General features: G+C 53.2%; 1 protein-coding gene across 1 annotated transcript in view; it reads left to right on the top strand.

Annotated features, from left to right (window-relative positions):
• Nucleotides 1-13,492, top strand: part of NXN (nucleoredoxin) — a 138,254-nt gene extending 124,762 nt beyond the window's left edge. The window contains exons 6-8 of the mRNA XM_044745453.2: nucleotides 6,735-6,914; nucleotides 8,769-8,893; nucleotides 11,873-13,492. Of these exons, the coding sequence (XP_044601388.2) occupies nucleotides 6,735-6,914; nucleotides 8,769-8,893; nucleotides 11,873-12,055 (488 nt within the window). The 3' untranslated portion in view covers nucleotides 12,056-13,492. The remainder of the gene's footprint in view (nucleotides 1-6,734; nucleotides 6,915-8,768; nucleotides 8,894-11,872) is intronic.
• The last annotated feature ends 4,420 nt before the right edge of the window (nucleotides 13,493-17,912 follow it).

Here is a 17,912-nt window from a genome sequence, read left to right as displayed (position 1 = left end):
CATGGAGATTTCATTATGTAGACATAATTGGTTGAATCATTGACCATTGGAGATTAACTCAGCCTCCATGTCCTCTTCCTTCCCCCAAGGTCAGAGGTCATGGGGTGGGGCAGAAAGTTCTAACCTTCTGATCATGCCTTTCTGGTGACCACCACTCATTCTGAAGCTATTTCGGGGCCCCCAGCCACCTGTCATCTGATTAAGCATACAAAAGACACTCATCACTCCGAGATTCCAAGAATCTTGGAAGCTCTTGTGTCAGAACCAGGGACTAAGACCACATATTATAACAAAGGATTCCCACTACCAATCGGGAAATTACAAGGGTTTTAGGAGCTCTGTGCCAGGAACTGGGAATGAAGACCAGACACAGCTTTCTTATTATGTTACATCTCATGATGTGCACACATGCCACACATCCGCAGTTGGTGGAGGGTTCCACTGTGCCGAGCCTCTGGTCTTCAGCAGAGCCTGCAGGGCTGGGTCTGGGGGAGCTCATGCTCCCTGTTGGAGTCTCTGTGTGTGGCCTGGGCTCTCGCTCCCCTCCGTCTCTCCTCCTCAAGCATTTTGGTGAAGGTGCTTTCGCAGAGCAGCACCAGGTACATTCCCTTGCCTGCACCCAAGGTGAGCCACCTCCACCTGGGCTGTCTTTGTGCCTTCCGGTGAGCCAGTGACTGGATCTGACAGTCACTTTGTGCGTCGAGGCACACGAGGGCAGAGCTTCCCTGTGCCATCCTGACAGGCTCGGATGAAAATGGGTAATGCAAGGAGAACCCCGAATCCTCTGAGCATCTTGGGAGCCGGGCTTAGAGCGTCACTGGATTCCAGTATCCCCAGCAGACTGAAGGAGGCCTTGCATAAAAGGCCTTATGGAGGTGTCTGTCCAGGTGGCTGTGGCCGAGTCTGGATCTTGACGTTGTCCCCCTCAAGTCATCCCTTTCCCAGAGTGACAGGATCTGCTGCCGGGCCAAAAGTCCTGCTGCCGCTGGTGGGCTGCTCACTGGCTCCCTGGGGGCTCTGGACTGAACCCAGGCTGTGTTAGCCAGCGGGCTCCACCGGGCCGCCTGAGTTCATAGGGCCCTGGCATTTGGCCTCCGTCCATTTCCTTCCTTCGTCCGAGGGGAGTGGCTGGGTTCCCTGAGCCGGAGGGGCTCCCTCTCCCAGTGCTCTATGCATGCTGGGGAATTCGCAGCCCTATAAGCTGTTCAAAAATGCCTTTCTAAGGAAGGGGTTTAGACACACTTGGCAAAAGACAAATTCCATTAGCGATTGTCTGACTAATCCTGGCTGTCAGAGAACACCGTGTTCCTCACAGGGAGGCTTACAGCCCGTCTCTCCTGCATTAGGGGCCCTGGCGGGTTTCTTCCTCTCCCCTCCCCACCCTGAGCCTTGGGGGTGGGGGGCAGCTGGGGCCTCGAGGGAGTGGCCGAGTGGACGTGAGCCCTGCCACCAGGCCGCAGCCCGGGAGGACGGCACTGGGGTGAGGGCTGCCGGCTCTCCCAGCATCTGCTTGTTTCTCTCTTGCCCTCTTGTCTGTTCCTTATCCTTCTCCCTTTTCTTCTCCTCTTCCCTTTCTCCATCTCCCACCTTTCTCCTCTCCTTTCCTTTGCCTTCTTCCCTGCCCCTTTCAAAAAATCTGTTTATTTTATAGAGAAATGAAACATTCGGAGACGTGGTTTTCAGTCCGTAGACAGCGAAGGGGCAACGCTGGTGTTTTTTGTATTTACAGGCCTGGCGCAGGCCGTGTGGAGCCAGCCCGTGGGCCTGGGGAGGGCAGGCGGGGGGCTGCCTCGAAACCTACTGAGCAGCTTCAGTGTTCTGTTTGTCTTGTTTTATTTTGAGAACATAAAAAAGGAAAAACAAGAAAGGACAGAGAATAATGTAACAAACACCCATGTGGCCACCACCCAGAGTTGACATTTTTGCTTCAGGTATTTGAAATATGAGCAAATGGGAGCATCAGTGCAGACAGAAGTGGGTTCCCTTCGCTCCCCTGCACGGCCCTGCTCCCTCCTTGTCCCCCGGGGGAGACGCTACGTTTAATGTATATCTTCATACTCTGTCTTCATAGTTTTACTGCAGGTATGTGAACCCATGCATAATATATAGTCGCGCTGGGGGTGTATTTTAGAAGCATGCTTAAATGCTGGCGTGCTGTAATAGCCTTCTCCAACTTGCTTTTGTTACTTAATGTTATGTTTTCAAGATTTAGCCCTGTTGGTATTTATATCTGGTTCATTTCTTTTCAGAGTTGCAAAGTGTTTCATTGTACGACTGTACCACAGTTTATCTATCTGTCCCACTGAGCATGGGCACTCAGTGCTTTCTGGTTTTTCTGTGTTGCAAGAACATTGCATGAGTGTCTTCGTGCCTGTCTCCTGACACAGGGACGTGCCTGAGCCACTTTCAGGCCTGATGGCCAAGTTCAAGTAGGCCCAGACCATCCCCTGACCTCCCTTGGGTTTCTCTGAGCTTCATCACCACCCAAACCAGCTGCCTTCCGCTCCTTAGCTCTCCAAGCAGGGGAGAGTTCTGGGGGAGCCAGGAGGGGAGAAGGAGGGATCTGATGAACGGAACTGGCCGTTGATATGGCCAAGGCATGGTTTGTATTTGTCATTCCCACCCAGCCCTACTGCCCTTCCATGCTTGTTTGATTTTTATTTTATGTCACTACATCTATCATAACACCATTTAAGAAAGCTCAAATATCTATCTCACCCACATTCCTGTCCTACTAGCACAACTGTTTTCACTTTTCTGAGCCCTTTTGGTCTCTGTCCACACGCATACGTGCTTATCCACAGCTGTAATCGCACACACAGCACCGTGTATTCTGTATTTTCTAGTTAACCATGTATTACAAACATTTTCCATCTTGCTTTAGTTTTCACAATGACCTTTTTGGTGATGGCAGAATATTTCGCCCTGCCATCTGCCCTAACCTGCTCTTCCTATTCTCAGGTCCGCTTTTCCTCCCATTTCTCTGCCCAGCTCCCAGCACCCTCAGATCATATTGCCATCCACATGCAGAGCAAGAGGCTCTCTGGGTGACAACCCTGGCCAGACTCTCTGCCCCAGCCTGCCCCGCCCCCATCCCCACCCCACGCCACCTCCTTCAAAACTCCCCCTCTTGGCAGTAGAAAAGCAACTGATTCAACTGTGGGGCCCTCGCAGTGCACGTGGCTTGAGATGGTTTTAAATACTCACAAATAGGCTTCTCGTACAAGGAGACTGTTGGGAGTGGGCTTTTTAGGCTTTGTTCTTTCTTCTCTGGGTTTTGAAGGAGATGGTGAAGGGGATTCTTAGGCATTGCTGGTGTCCAGGGCCGGGGGCTTGGGGCTGAAGCCCTCTCTAGGAGCGTGGAGTATGTGTTCTATGCCCAAAAGTTAAGCTTGGGATGGTGCAAGTAAACTATCAGCATCACACTGATCCTGGAACCCTCACTGCAGTGTAGACACTGTCTGTGTCTTCTGTGTCTTTAGCTAACTTCCTCCAGCCAGCATGGAGGTTTCTATTTATCTCATAGAGCCAGGCAGCAGTCTTCTGTACATCTGCCTTCTCATGAGCCAAATAATCAACTTACGGATGATTTAAAAAAATAATAATAATGAAGTTATTTGTAACAAGAGCTACTATTTATGGAGTACTTACTGTATATCAGATACGCTGCTAAAAAGCATTTTATACTTGTCGTCTTGTTTATTCCTCACAACAACCAAATAAGATCAGAAGCTATCACCACCCCCATTTGCCAGCTGTGGAAATGAGGCTCTGAGAAGTTAAGTGGCTTGCCTGGATCTTCCTGAGAATTCTCACTGCTCTTCCCCCAACCATCCGGCCATCGCAGCTGGGAAACACGAGTTCCAGCAAAGCAGAGCCAGGCTGCTCCTCTTTCATTCCCTCCAGAGAAGCCCTTGCTGGTGTGAGAGTTATTTGGTATAAAGGCACCGGTTAGAAATCTTCCATTCCCTTTAAGTTTCCCAGTAGAGGCTTTGCCCTCTTTTCTCTGTAGACAGCTCTGCCTTGGGGAACTTGCTTCCAGCGAGGGAGGATTGGGGATTGCATGACAGGGGGAGGAAAGGGAAGAGGTGACTGGAGCCTCAGCCTCCTTCCTGCACGCAGCCTTGGGAAGCGAGAGAAGAGGGAGGTGGGCGGTGCAGAAAGCTGCAAATGCTGGGCCTCCCCTTGCGCCAGTGCTGGGAGAGCCCCCCACCAGCTGGTGACCTGGTAGAAAGAACAGCAGCTTTTACAACAAGCAGACCAGGGCTCCTGTCCCAACTTGGCCACTTACTGGCCAGGCGACCTTGGGTAGATAACCTGACCTTCCATAAAAGGGGGATAGTCGTACTTCCCGCCACCATCTGATAGCATTGCGTGAGGCGGCAGGGGCTGTGCCTAGCACAGGGCAGATGCACTGGAGACGCAAGCTTCCTCCCCCTCGCCCGCTGGCCCATGCCTGGAGGAAAGCACACATGGAGGGCTCTAGGGCCAAGCTAACCAAGATCCCATGATGGGAAGGGGGCCTGGCACCCTGCACAGAGACGCTTTTCCCTGTCCACTTGCCAGAAATGGGCTTCTCTGGGTTGAACTCTGACTGTGCTTGTTTTACTGAGTTGCTTTCTGTTTAAGCCCCACAGTCACACACCTCGTCATCTTGGGCTCCTAGGTATGGGCTTCAGTGCTCAAAGCACCAACTCTGAGTGGGGGCTGCTTTCCTGTAGCCATGGGGAAGGAGTGGGGAGACCCGAGGCCCGGGGAGATGGTCCTTGGTGGAGTCAGCTCAGGGCTCCTCAGCAGCCAGCTGGGGCTCCGGGTCCTTGCCCTGCTGTCCTGGTCCCCACTGGCATGAACTCGAGGGGCTGCAGCTGTGGTAACAAAGAAGGCCTTAAGGTAGTCCCTTGGAGAAACTGAGGCACCAAACCAGGAATCGGGCTTCTTAGCCTTCAGATTTTACTTTTCCTCCCTTTTCTATCCTCTTGCTTGTCCTCTACAGACCAACTGGGCATGCCCTGTCTGGGCTACAGACAGGCCAGTTGCTGTGTCTAATCATAGCAGTGGGTGGGCCCTGGTTTAACCCAACACATGTAATTGCCCAGTTCCTGAAACACACTGACTCTCTGATGAAAGAACTTTGTCGGAGCATTGTTGGGATGGGGTATGGCAATGGGGAGGCACTCATTTGCAGCTGGCTGGCCTGTCATGGCCCAAGCCTCCGTTAAGGCTGCTAACTCAAGCCCAGCCTGATCCTTGGGGATGGGGATGCACCTGATGTGGCCTCCTAGGGATAAAACGCAGCTGTGATGAGGAGGCTGGAAACATCCCAAGTCTCTTTTACTCTCACACACAACTTCTCTGGTGGCCTGGACAGCTCCGAGCACATGTTAAAAGCCTGCAAGGAGTCCCAGCTACATGAGTCTGCGTGCGATGCAGTGGAATGGCAGTCCTCCAGAGCGCATTGCTCTCTGGATCTGTTCCCTAACACGCCAAGCCACTTCTGATAGGTGTGAACGTAATGGAATTGTTTTCCCTTTTGAAGACAGGCCTGCGACTGCATGCCCGCTGTACCAGCCACCGCGGCGGGTTACAAAACACCAGGGCCGTATTTCGGGTACCTTAGTGCCCCCCACAGAGAAGTAGAATGTCAGTGGAGCAAATTACTGACCGAACACTTTGGTATCTATAAATATTAAATTGCTCTGGCTTTCACTGGCCCATATAAAATTAAAGCTGGTCGGTTCCAGAGGAGAGGCGGCTGATTACTGCAAGGTGGGGAGGGGACCAGCTGCCAGTGGAGAGACAAGTGTCCCTAAAGGGCAGGACCAAGGCTGACTCTGGGCTGTGGTTGGCGGGGGGTGGCCCTGGCAGGAGGAGAATCAGCGCAGAGTGGGGCGCGCAGAGTGGGACACACACAGCAGGGAGGTGCAACACTCAGATGCGACTGTAACCAGGATGTGGTTTTCTTTGATTTCTCATTTGAGGCTTTATGGTTGGGAGGGTTGTGGGGAGCTCCGTGCTGCATTTCTCACCCCAGTCTGGCCCTCGAATGTGAAGGGGCAGTGTTGCCATCAGCATGCTCCCTCCAGGGACTGTCCTCCTCAGAACGGGTATTGGACCCTCCCCAGGCAGCAGGGCTGGAGCTGGGCGGGAAGGGCCACTGGCTGGCTGGCAGCCCCTGCCCCAGGCTCCCCTCTCTATGGGCCCCTGTGCTCACACAGTGGGGCCCTCCTGCCTGTGTGAGGCCTCCCGTGGCATCAGTTGATTTGTGCTGGTTGGTGTGTCTGGAGCAAGTACGCCACATGGAAGTGGGTTTCTATATCACTCCGTTAGGTGTGAGTCTCCCTGCAGGTGGGAGGAGCGTCTCCTGCTTGTTTGGGATCTGTAGGATTTATGGACTGTTTTTATGTGTCAAGACCCTGTTTTCAAAGTTCTTTAAATGCACGACCTCGTTGATCTTTACAGAGGAGGAGAAGGTAGGAACTGCATGCATGCACCGTGTTGCAGCGGAGGATGCTGAGGCCCAGAGAGGTGAAGTACGTGCTCAGGGTTCCACGGAGAAGTTACACGCAGAGAACCCACGGGAGTTCTGTGGCTATTCAGTGGCTGAGTCTGGGTTCCATCCTTTCTGACTCTTAATCGTCAGCCTGTGTGGCATCCTAGGTCCCTCCCGTGAATTGTGGGTGGGAGCCGGCCCCTCCTGCCAGGGCCTGCCTCTAGGCCAGCTCTTTCTCTTACAGGCATCCCCACCCTCATCGTGCTGGACCCGCAGGGGGAGGTGATCACGCGGCAAGGGCGCGTGGAGGTGCTCAACGATGAGGACTGCAGAGAGTTCCCGTGGCACCCCAAGCCCGTGCTGGAGCTCTCCGACTCCAACGCTGTGCAGCTCAACGAGGGCCCCTGCCTCGTCCTTTTTGTAGGTATGAAGCTTAGTGGGGGCCTCAGGGCCGGATGGGACTGGACAGGCCTCCCATGGCGGGTGTCTTTCCCTGCAGCTTCTTTCTGTCACAACAATGCAGAGCCTGGGCCTTTGTCTCTCCCTGCAGCCTTGCTTTTGACCCCAATGATTTATTCATGGCTCTCCCCCTGCGGGAGGTGCTCTGGGAGCTGCTGCTGTGCTTTCCTTCCTTGCTGCTCTGGCTGCCAGCTGGGAAGAATAGGTCAGGCCAGGAGGATGCCCTGGGCCCCCCTGATGAACAGACCCATTGTTGGAAGGAGGCAGGGCTGCACGCACAGCAGCTGCAGGGGGCTGGCCCCCTTCGGGCCAAGGCTTACCCCAGGCTGCTTCTGCCATCACCTGTGTCCTAATGAACTGTCCAGGGGCTGCTGGAGCTGGCCCCAACCTCAGGGCAGCATCTCTGGGGCCACGTGTCCCTTCGGCACCCCTGCACCATCTCACCCATTCTGGCACTCAGTGGATGACCGTGCTCTGGGGGCAGAAGGACATGGGAACATTTACTCTAGGCTCCCTGCAGCCCTGTGGGATGACCCTGATTCCTTGCAAACAGAGCAGCTGATGCTCAAGGGCCACCTCACCCTCTGCCTTGGGACTTGCTGTTGAGCTCCAACTCAAAATAATTAGGGTACTAGGATCATGGCTGAGATGCTGCGTACCCACTTCACCAAGGGGAACTGGGGATATGTGCAACCTTCTCTCCCCATTCTCCGGAAGTCTGGTTCAGGGCCCCCAGGAGGGGAGCCAGTACCCACACTTGGAATTCTTAAGCATGCAGACTTGCAGGCTGCTCCTGTGCTTGGAGGACAGAGGCCCCCTGCGGAGAGGTGGCCTTGGGGAGTCATTTACCTTGGGGCTTTCCTGCCTGCTGCAGGCTCACACACCCACATCCTGGGGCCGCTGGGAAACAATTCTGAACTGAGGGACAATTGGGAATGTCCCTGGCCATCTGCAGATGTGGAAGCAGGGTTCCAGAGGTGAAGCGAGTCCCAGCATCTCAGAGCTAATTAGATGTGGCTCTAGAGGGTGCCCGCTGGGTCTGCACGCTGCGGGCCTCCTGGGCGGTGTGGTATTTCTGGGTGAAAGTCCTCTGCTGGCACCTGCCCTCCTTCCCCCTGCTTTGCCCCTCTTGCTCTTGCTCTTGGTTCCGGGGCTCAGCAGGAGTGAGCCCTAGGAGCACGTGTGTGGCTGCTCCCATGCTGCTGTTTCACTGGAGGCATGAGGTGCCTAAAGGTGGCCCTGGGGAGCCTGGTCGGGTGCTCTCCCACGCGGTCAGCCTATCTCCTCCCAGGTGAGACCTGCTGATGGCTGTTAAGTTGGCATTCCAGCAGCCCTGGTGCCTCCTCACTGCCACCAAAGCTGTTGATTGGACCACAGTCGTGACCTCCCACCCCCTCCTTCTGCCACTTTCATTAGGAAGTCAGAGATCTGAGGTCATGGTATCTCATTCTGTGATCAGGAGCAAAACTACCTGGGACCTCAGGTCCTGGCTTAAGGGGAAGCTCGGCTTTCAAGGTGGGTTTGTGAAGAATTCTGTGAAAAGGATCATGTTTGCCTGGGGCATTAGTGCTACTCAGCGAGGTGAGGTGTTTCTGGGGAGCGTGGCGTAGGAGAGCGCTGTGCGAACCGGGGCATGTGCGCACAGGGCCCACCCTAGGGCACCCAGGAGGCGAGGCCTGTGTCCCAGGGGAAGCTCTTTGTCCATGCAGGGGCTGCCCAGATGGGCATTTCAGGCCCTTGGCCCAGGCTTCTTTGGGGGGCACCACTCCATCTGTCTGACAAGCCAGGGTGTCTCTGTGTCATTCTCTCCCCATCACAGATTCTGAGGATGATGGGGAGTCTGAAGCGGCCAAGCAGCTTATCCAGCCCATAGCCGAGAAGATCATCGCCAAGTACAAGGCCAAAGAGGAAGAGGCGCCGCTTCTGTTCTTCGTGGCGGGGGAGGTGAGTGCCTCCATTTTAGAACGTGAGTTGGGGGCCCCAGGGTCTGGGGTGAGGGTGCTTCTGGAGAGCCGACAGACAAATGTGGCATGGAAAGGTGGGTCATCAGGCATGGAAAACCACTTCCTGCCCCTGCTGCTTTCTTCTCCCAGTCTTTCTCACTCAACAGCCTCAGAGCAGCAGGATATCCTCCCAGGACAGACATCCCACGTGCACCTCTCCCACCCAGGCTCTGGGGAGAGTGGCAGCCACAAAGATCGTGATAACACCTACTCCCTCCGGGAGTAACGAGGGTCCAAACCAGGCCCCTGATGCTTTGCTGAGTGTCTGCTTGGTTAGTCCCTCCTACCAGCCTGGAGATGGGCTTTTCCCATTACAGGGATCCTTGCTGGGGGCCACAGCTGCGACCTGCAGTTATGGACAGTGCTGAGGTTGGAAACTGCTGACATCCCAGCTCTTTTACCCAAGGCCTTTCCCTTGGAGGCCTCCAGCTGGGCGGGACCAAGCAGGGGGCTTTTCTCAGGGTGAGACGTCCGGGCCCTTCAGTCGAGCGGACTTGAGCAGATGCGTGGCTCCCCTAAGGAGTACGAGCCTCTGTCTTGCAATGTGGGGGTCTCAGCAAGATGGCTGCGGTCGGCATAGACGCTCTACCTCGGTCTCCACCCCCACGAGCTTCCTCCACTGCCTCCCACCCTCCCAGGCACCCGCCGTTAGCCAGTTATTGACGGACACTTTTTGAAGCGCCCCTGCTCTCCTCCACTTCCAGTTGGTCAGAACCCCGTGCGCATTTCCCACTGTGTTTCAATCCCAGGAGAGGCAGTGGCAGCTGGACACCCTGAACCACCCATTCATCACCTCTTCAATAGCAGCCCCTGCTAAGCCCTGCTGGGCCCCTCACAGCCGGCGGAAGTCCCCCTGCTCAGCTCTGGGGTGGAGGAAACAAAGCAGGTTCACAGGGCCCTGCCTGGAGGAAACAAAGCAGGCACGGAGGCTGCCCGGAATTTATTAAACGCTAACCCCTTTCGAATGGCTCTGAGAGGAAAGAGGGGCGCAGAACAGAAAGGGCTCAGCCGTGGGCAGGGGTCGGCGCTAGGAAGCTCCAGTAACTGCTTTAGAAATGTGGCTGAAAAGCAGCATCTGCAGGTTTTTTAGATACCAGGTACCAAGCCAAATGCTTCACTTGCTGGGTCCCATTTGCTCCTCTCTCGGGTCATGGGAATCAGTACACTCCACAGATGAGGAGGGCCGGCTCCGAGAGTGTGAGTGCTGCCTGGCTTGCACACCTCATGTGGCCCCACGTGAGCTGTTATTAAATCCATTTTACAGGGGATGAGACCTTGGCTCGGAGAAGTGACTTGTCAAAGTCACACATTAAGTAGGTGGCAGAGAGAGGAGTAAACGTGAGGTCGGTGTGGCTCCAGAAGTGCTGCCACTCCTTCTGTCCATGTGGTCCAGCAGGTGGACCGGCCCAGGCCTAGAGGGAAGGATGCTTGGACCAGGAAGTTGGACAGGGGAGCTGGGGTCATCCGCTGCTCCAGTTCCCCACCTGGCCGCCCTGTCCTTCCTGTGCGCTTCACCTGGGCAGCTCCCTTGGTCCAGTTCTCTGTCCTCATGCTCAGAAACAAAGCAACATGGAAGGAGGGTAGGCACAGGGTGCTGGAACATCAGGCAGTAACTGAGTGCCTCTGAGACCAGGACTCTGGCCCTCTCACATTCCACCCAGGGCTAAGGGGAGCCCCTTGTTTGTCTTGATCCTGTCTGCTCTGGCAGGCGGAAGTCATCCCTTCTGAAGCCTTAACAGACATTAGAATTCATCTCCATTTGATTTGCTCAGAGGAGAGGGGAGGGAGGCAGCGTAGCTCTTGGCTTGGCCTAGGCCTCCTAATGGGAATTCGATGTATGGTATTTGTCCAGGTGTCTCTCTTCTGTTTATCATGAAGATTGTTTATTAACCCATATGGAGGGCCTGACTTGGGTGAACAAACCAGAGAGGCTGAATCACCCGGTGTGGCTGGGAAGTGCGTGGTGTTTCTGGGGTGGGGGAAAAAAAGACGATCACTAAATCTTGCTAAAGATTTGCCCTTTGAGAAAGGAATGTTTTTTGTCTCAGAAACTGGTGAACCATAAATTTCATGCCTCCTGGTCACCAGCATTTAAGGCCAGGAATACCCCACACCCTTTCTCTGCAGGGCGATCCTGGTCTTTTCATTCTGTTTAGAATGTTGTGCATTTCATAGTGAGATAACCTCAGGATGGGTATGTAGAGTCCATTTGCTGTTATCTACTGAATGAGGGTCAACAGTGTAAAAGGTAATCTCAAACGGTTGCTCCCTACAAATCTTTCTCCTTGTCTTTGGCTTTCTGCGTTTGCCTTTAGACTTAGTAAGGCTACATGTGATGTTAGGAAATCCACTTGGACAGCCACTGGGAATGTATGATGAAGTGCCGGCTTCCTGCTCAGATCAAGACAGTGACCCGTTAGACCTCAGCCGTACTTCACTAGCCCTGTCTCCTGAACTGGCCGTGCAAGTCCTGCCCGACTGAGACACAGGGGTGGAGGTGGGGGCAGGGAGCTGTTTCTGTGTGTAAACACTCCAGAGTTGAAGTCCAGACTGGCTTCAGATAATCCACAGTGGCGCTGCAAATGATTGAGAGCTGACTGCAAACGTACGTAATCAAAGGGCATCACGTTTTTACAGAGCAGAAGACGTGTTAAAGTTGCGTTCATCCTAATAAGGAAAGATGACTTGCCTGGTGGTTTGGGGTGATGCAGAGAGAGAGTGTGTGAACCAGCCTCCCCCTCCCCAAGGCAGGGCAGGGTCCACTGCTCCCCGTTCCAAGAGCCCATCTTTCCTGGAGGGGCCTGCTCCTCAGGGTGATGGAGTGGTTCCATTCCATGCCATCTGGGGAGCCTGGGCCTGCGGGACGTTACTCTCTGTCTTGAAAACTTACTGGTTCTCTCTCCCTTCTGGTGACTTCCAGGATGACATGACTGACTCCCTGCGAGATTATACCAACCTGCCTGAGGCTGCCCCTTTGCTCACCATTCTGGACATGTCAGCCCGGGCCAAGTACGTGATGGACGTGGAGGAGATCACCCCTGCCATTGTGGAGGCCTTTGTGAATGACTTCCTAGCAGAAAAGCTCAAACCCGAGCCCATCTAGTGGGGCTCTGGCCTCATGAGACGTTATTTAAAACTCAGTCTTCTCCTTCTCCTCCCCTTCCTTCCCTTTGCCCTTGGACTTTTCCAGCGTGTTTTGAATCACACAACTCAAGTGTCCAACCTCTCTGTGGTGCCTTGTTTTCTGCATTAACTCCTCAGCTAGCACCTCAGGGTGCGCATCCTCTCAGCAGCAGAAGAACCCACCGTGTTTGGAGACCCTGCTTGGGATTCACGGGGCTGGCATAACCCAGCCAGAAGTGGGACTGCGTCACTTAGTGACTAGCTCTTAGTGAAGCATCCGCCAGGGTGTTCTCCTGCCAAGTTCACATGAAGCAACAGGGCATCGGGGCTTGGGCCCTGCCTCTGGGGTCAGCACGTGCTCGAGACAGCTCAGTGACACCTGTACGTGCAGGTGGAGCAGGGAAAGGGCCACGGCGGCGTTAGGCCTCAGCTTAGAGCTGCTGGTGAGAACATCCTTTCCTAGTGACTTAGTCTGTTCAGTCTGAGGGAGAAACACCAGCTTGTCAGTCAGTTCTTGGGCAGCGGATCTCCAGATCTCAAAGGAAGCTTGCGTTCTCTTTTGGTGAGAAAAAGAGTAGCTACAGTAATGATTTATATAGTAATTGCTTACTTTTATTGAGCTCCTACCATGTGATAGGAGCTTCTCATTCTTTCCTAGTATCTTTCTTCCTTGATCTTGACCTTCTCCAAGTTTCATACGAACAGCCCCTACTATCTTGGAATTTTGTTGATAAATTCTCACCCTTGGACATCTTCCCAAGAAGATGCACTCAGCCCTGCCTTCTTAGAGGAGCAGACCTCTAACTTGGCCCAGCTTCGGGCCTGGGGCTGCAGCAGCTCTGCTGAGGTGCCTGTGCCCACCTTTGGTTACCCCTGTCGTTCCCTTTTCATAGCAGAACTAAAAAGAGACAAGAAATTACCAGAAGCCTAGCTTTTTGCTAAGAACCTGCAGAAAGAGCTGTGCCCTAGGGTGGGAGTGAGGGCAGAGGACATTTCAATGAAGAGTAGGCCTTGGATCCGCTTTGCTAGGTTCCGGTAGCTCAGCTCCTTATTTGGGCTGAACTGACCACAAAAACAAAAACCATAACAGCTGCGTACTTAGGCTTTGGGTTGGAGGGCTTCGGCCTAGGGATTCGCAGGGTGTTAGCCTCTCTCAGTCAGGCGTCAGGGTCTTGAAATAATCCCAGGCCTTACCCTTCACCCCACTCCCAGCTGTCTGCCAGTCAAGACCGTTTATTTGGAAAACCCAGCCCCCAGTGAGCTGTTGACACTGTTGCTCCTTTGCCAAATTGGATTGTTGATTTGTAGTTCAGAGGTACAACATTAGTTGGTAATTAGACTGTTCCTTGATGTCACCAGCCTGAAATGCAATTGCCTAGTAGGAAATAAAGCGGGCATCTCTGGACGTTATCAACCACCCGGCCTTTCCTGTCCTTCGTAACAAAAATCTGTTTGCTTGTGGTGCTGTGCTCTCATGGGGAGTGGGCAGTGGGGGGTGGGACACGTGAGATCTTCTTGACTTTCACGGGATACCTGGTAGCTATGTTTCAGAACTTCCAGGAACCCCCAGACCGAATGTGGTCGTGGTGTCAAGTCCTCCAGAACCTGGGAAGCTCCTTGGATTTGAGCGTCAGAGGCAGATCCCTGCTGGAGCCCTGGGTGCCATCTCTCCTGGTCTCACTTGCCCTTGTGGGGGTGGACTCTCAGATAACAGACGTCCTTGTGGACACCCCTCATTCTCTTCCTTACTGGGGAGTAAGTGCTCTGAAGCCTGACGCCAGCTGGGGAAACAGAAGGAACCCCAGACAGGTCTCCTGTGAAGAATGGGGCAATAGCTGGAGACCTCAAACCTAGCTCTATCCTTGGGCTGGGGGCTTCCCTGGGAATCCTACCAGTGTGTCCCTTACGGGTGGCGTGGGTGTGGGGACAGGCAAGGTCAACCTCGCTTGGAAGATGGGCAGGATTTGGCTGTGCCCTCTGTTGTGATAGCCTTAGAGGAAAGATGATTTCTCTCAGCAGCTACTTATCTTCTGGGGCAGAAGGAACAAAGTCCAGTGAGGAGTCGCTGTAAGTCACTGCAGCAGAAAAACGAGGTGCTCTGTGAGCCTTCCACAGCCCGTTGAGGGCTGACTGCGCTACTTGCCACTAAGTCAACTGGATCCTTGACGCCAGAACTCGCCTTTTAGAGTGGGAGCGTGGGTTAGTCAGGATGAGTGGGAAGGATTACTAGAAAGCTGCTTTAGGTTGATACAGTGGTGACTTTGGGGGGGATCCTTTGCCAGTGCAAAATCCCTGTCTTGATAGCCTAAGATCTTAAAGGTTACCGATGCAGACGAAGTGGGTGGTTTCTTAATTTCCACTAAGCAGCCCCCAAAATACCTTAAAATTCTTGTTGCTAATTAGAAGCAGGTTAAAACACCAGCTGTGACACATTCAAGGGCTTCCGCCAGCAGCAAGGGAAACCATGCTCTGCAGGTTGAGGCAGGACGGTGGCTGTAAAAATGCCACCCTGCGGTTCCAGATCTGTGTTCACCATAATGGCTTCCAGATCCAATTCCCCCCATTTTCACAACAAACCTGGGATTTTTTTTTACCTGTCCCCAACAACAAAGATCTGCTTAAGAAGAAGGTATGTATTCGGGATTAGTACTACAGTGGGCAGCTGTGAATGCCAGAGGGCCACTGAAAACCAGCTTCCTCTCCAGGATGAGGTGGCCTACTGTTGTCCCCCGGCTCAAGGGTGTCCTTGAAATCTCTGGCACTCACTTTTCCGAGCACAGGGAACCAGTAATGTTTTTTTGGCATCAGCCGAGCTTCAATTGGTAATTTTCAGCCAGACTTTGTTTTTTCCTGTTGCCTAATTAAAGACACTCAAAAGCTGTTCCCTCCTCCTGCTGCCTTGCTCCAGCACAGCAAACCAAACTCTGCAATGCTGTAAAGACAGAGTAGGATATGGTCCAGGAACAGATCAGCTGGATCTAATAAGGTGTTGCACTGTCGCCTTAGGGAGAAAACCACACACGTGTGCACATGTACACGTGTGGACGCGCCGTACACTCGGAACTGTAGTGCGAGTGTCTGGTCCAGGCCCCTCTAGCCTTGCAGGCGGGCGTGTGCATGCATTCCATTCACTGTCACTTCCCCCGGCCAGCCTGGCAGCCCCCTGGTTGCCTGGTAGGACCTGAACACGACTGCTTTCCGGCTTGTGGGGAGGGTCAGCAGTGCCCTCTGCGGCTTCTCCCTGGTGCTGCTGTGGGCCGAGCACTGACCCGGAGGTCCGGAGCTCAGGAGGATCTTTCAAGTTGGCCCTGAAGCGGCTGTGTTGAAGTGAGCACTTAGCCCGTGACCCTCTGCTGACATCAACAGGGACAGGAGCACCCCCTGCTTTCCTCCGAGCAGGCTGCTCAGGGGCGAATTCTTTGGGAACAAATGGTTGTTGCCTGTTAGCTTCATTATTGGAGCTAATGGTGCATATGCAAAGGGTGAAATATTTTCTAGGAAACAAAAGGCCTGTATGTAGGAAAATAGGACATTAGGATCTTCTACATACACCTTGTATGTGAAAGCATGAAGTAAATATGGTTCATTTTCAAGGCGTGAAGTATACCTCACCCCCTTGGTGTTCTGGAAAACTTCCCAAGCCAGGAAATGTGTTTAGATTTGGGTAGGACTTGTTCTGAAGGACTGTTGGATTTCCATTAAATAATGTGCCAGCTTATGAAAGCCTCTGTCCCCAGGCCTGTGGGCCAGTGTGAAGCCCAAAGGAGACAGACTGCCTCCAGTCTGGATTCCTGGGTGCTCATGTGCACACAGGCCAGAACTAGGATACAGGAGAAGGCGTGATCTTAGGACCCAGGGCCAAAAAAAGAAGTCTCCTTTGGACATCAGAGGATATGGGAGTATCCAACCAGTCAAGACCCCTCTACTGGCTTGCGGCCAGTATGCGCCCCCACTTCCCATCACAGAGGTGCAAGGGAGGCTGGGAGGCCAGACCCTGCTGCAGCCATGTCTCCTCTTCAACCTTTGTTCCTTTCTTGCCTTTTGAGGCAGCCGTAGCGTTGGTGATGGCCCTCTCCAGCTATGAGGCTTCAATGAAAAAAGCTGCTCTTCCCTACAAAACAAATGTAGTAAGAACAGAGCTGATCCCATCTGTAACGTATTCTGGCCTCTCAGTCTTACCGGACCTTTGAGCATCAGCCCGGCATCCTGAGGCCTTCAGCAAGGACTCGGCCTGCAGCTGCTGTCTCAGCTGCTGCGATGTAACATGGCAGCCTAGTCAGGGACTTTAAGTCTCCCAGAGCAGTTAAGTCGGCTCATCCTTTAAGTTGGCTTCTAGCTTATTACTTTTGTGCAGTTATTGAAAACAGAGAAAACAAGGGGCCAGCCCTGTGGCCAAGTGGTTAAAATTCCAGACACTCCGCTTTGGCAGCCCTGGGTTCGTGAGTTCAGATCCTGGGTGTAGACCTATTCCACTCATCAGCCATGCTGTGGAGGCATCCCACATACAAAATAGAGGAAGACTGGTGCAGATGTTAGCCCAGGGCGAATCTTCCTCCCACACACAAAACCAGAGAAAATAAGATCTTGGAGTTTAAAGGTGTCTCTGTGAGTGTTTCCTAAAAAGCAAAACAAACCAATGGTAAAACGGGAGTCAGTCAGGTCTGCTCCTGCAGGAGGGCAGAGGTGGCTGGGCCAAGAGTGGAGTGCCAGGCCTGCAGGGCAGCTGCTGGTTTTCAGCACTAGCCACAGAACCCTGGGTGAAGCGCTCTTTCTGGGGTCTTCGTGTGGCGGGATGACAGAAGTGGAGCTAAAAGCAGCTCAGCTCGGAGGGTGGTGACGTCCAGTGCTGCTGTTAACCCTGGGGCAAGTGGTAGAAGGTCCCAGGTGAAACTGGTGGAAACCTTTCCCCAGAGGTCTGTTTAGCCCCTGGGCCTCAAGGACTGCGAGTCTAACCAGGAGCTAGCAGCTGTGCTGGGGGAAGGGGAAGTTTCAGCTCCCCCTGCCCTGAAGCTCCAAGCCAATGGCGAGGCGGTGGGCTCCCAGCGTGAGTTCTGGGCCATGCAGAACTGCTTTCCTAGAGGCAGGCTCACATTCAAAGGGAAAAGTTGTGCTAGTTTTCCCTGTACAGCCACTTCCCATTTCTGTCCATTTTCTCCTTAGTTTTTGGTCAATGTCCTACACTTAATATCCTGTGGAGAGAATGAGTGGCAATCTGGATGGGTCTCCAACTTCAGCACCTCTGAGCACAAATGGCTTGCAAAATGCCCTCTGTGTTTGAGGGAGACTTGACTCCATCCTCTTTTTCAACAACTGAAATCCAGGAAAAATCCCGCCCCTTTCAGGGTTGGGAGTGGTTTTGAGGCGTGGCTGCCACCTCGTGGAGGAAATCATAGTACAGCTACACTGAACAAAGGCAAGGGGCAGCTTGGCCAACCTTCTGACAGCTGTTTCAGCCAAGTGGTGTTTTGCTTGTCATATACTTCCCAGTTTTTATTCCTATTTCCTGGCGAAATGGTGATAGAACAAACGTTGGCCTCATAATTGAGAAGAATTCAAGATAGTGATTTTCCACTATCACTCAGCAAACAAGAACTTCACCACCACTTGCTTCCCCTGTAGTCTTAAAGAAAGGAAAATTTGCCCTCCCCTCTGCTAAATTATACCCACAAAAATACACAAGGAACTCACAAGGCCTAGTATAGAAGCCACTGACTATAAAGTGAATGGATGTAAATTTCTCTTTCTTCTTACACCCAGAGCGATAAAATAGGCTTAGAATTACTTGCCAGGTATACTGTTTTGCATTGCTTTGTTTTTCTGAAGAAGGACAAAGTATA

Source organism: Equus asinus, chromosome 13, assembly GCF_041296235.1.
Source record: "Equus asinus isolate D_3611 breed Donkey chromosome 13, EquAss-T2T_v2, whole genome shotgun sequence".
Taxonomy (NCBI): Eukaryota; Metazoa; Chordata; class Mammalia; order Perissodactyla; family Equidae; genus Equus; species Equus asinus.
Note: the sequence above shows the minus strand (reverse complement) of the source record. Positions and strands in the feature narration are given on the sequence as shown.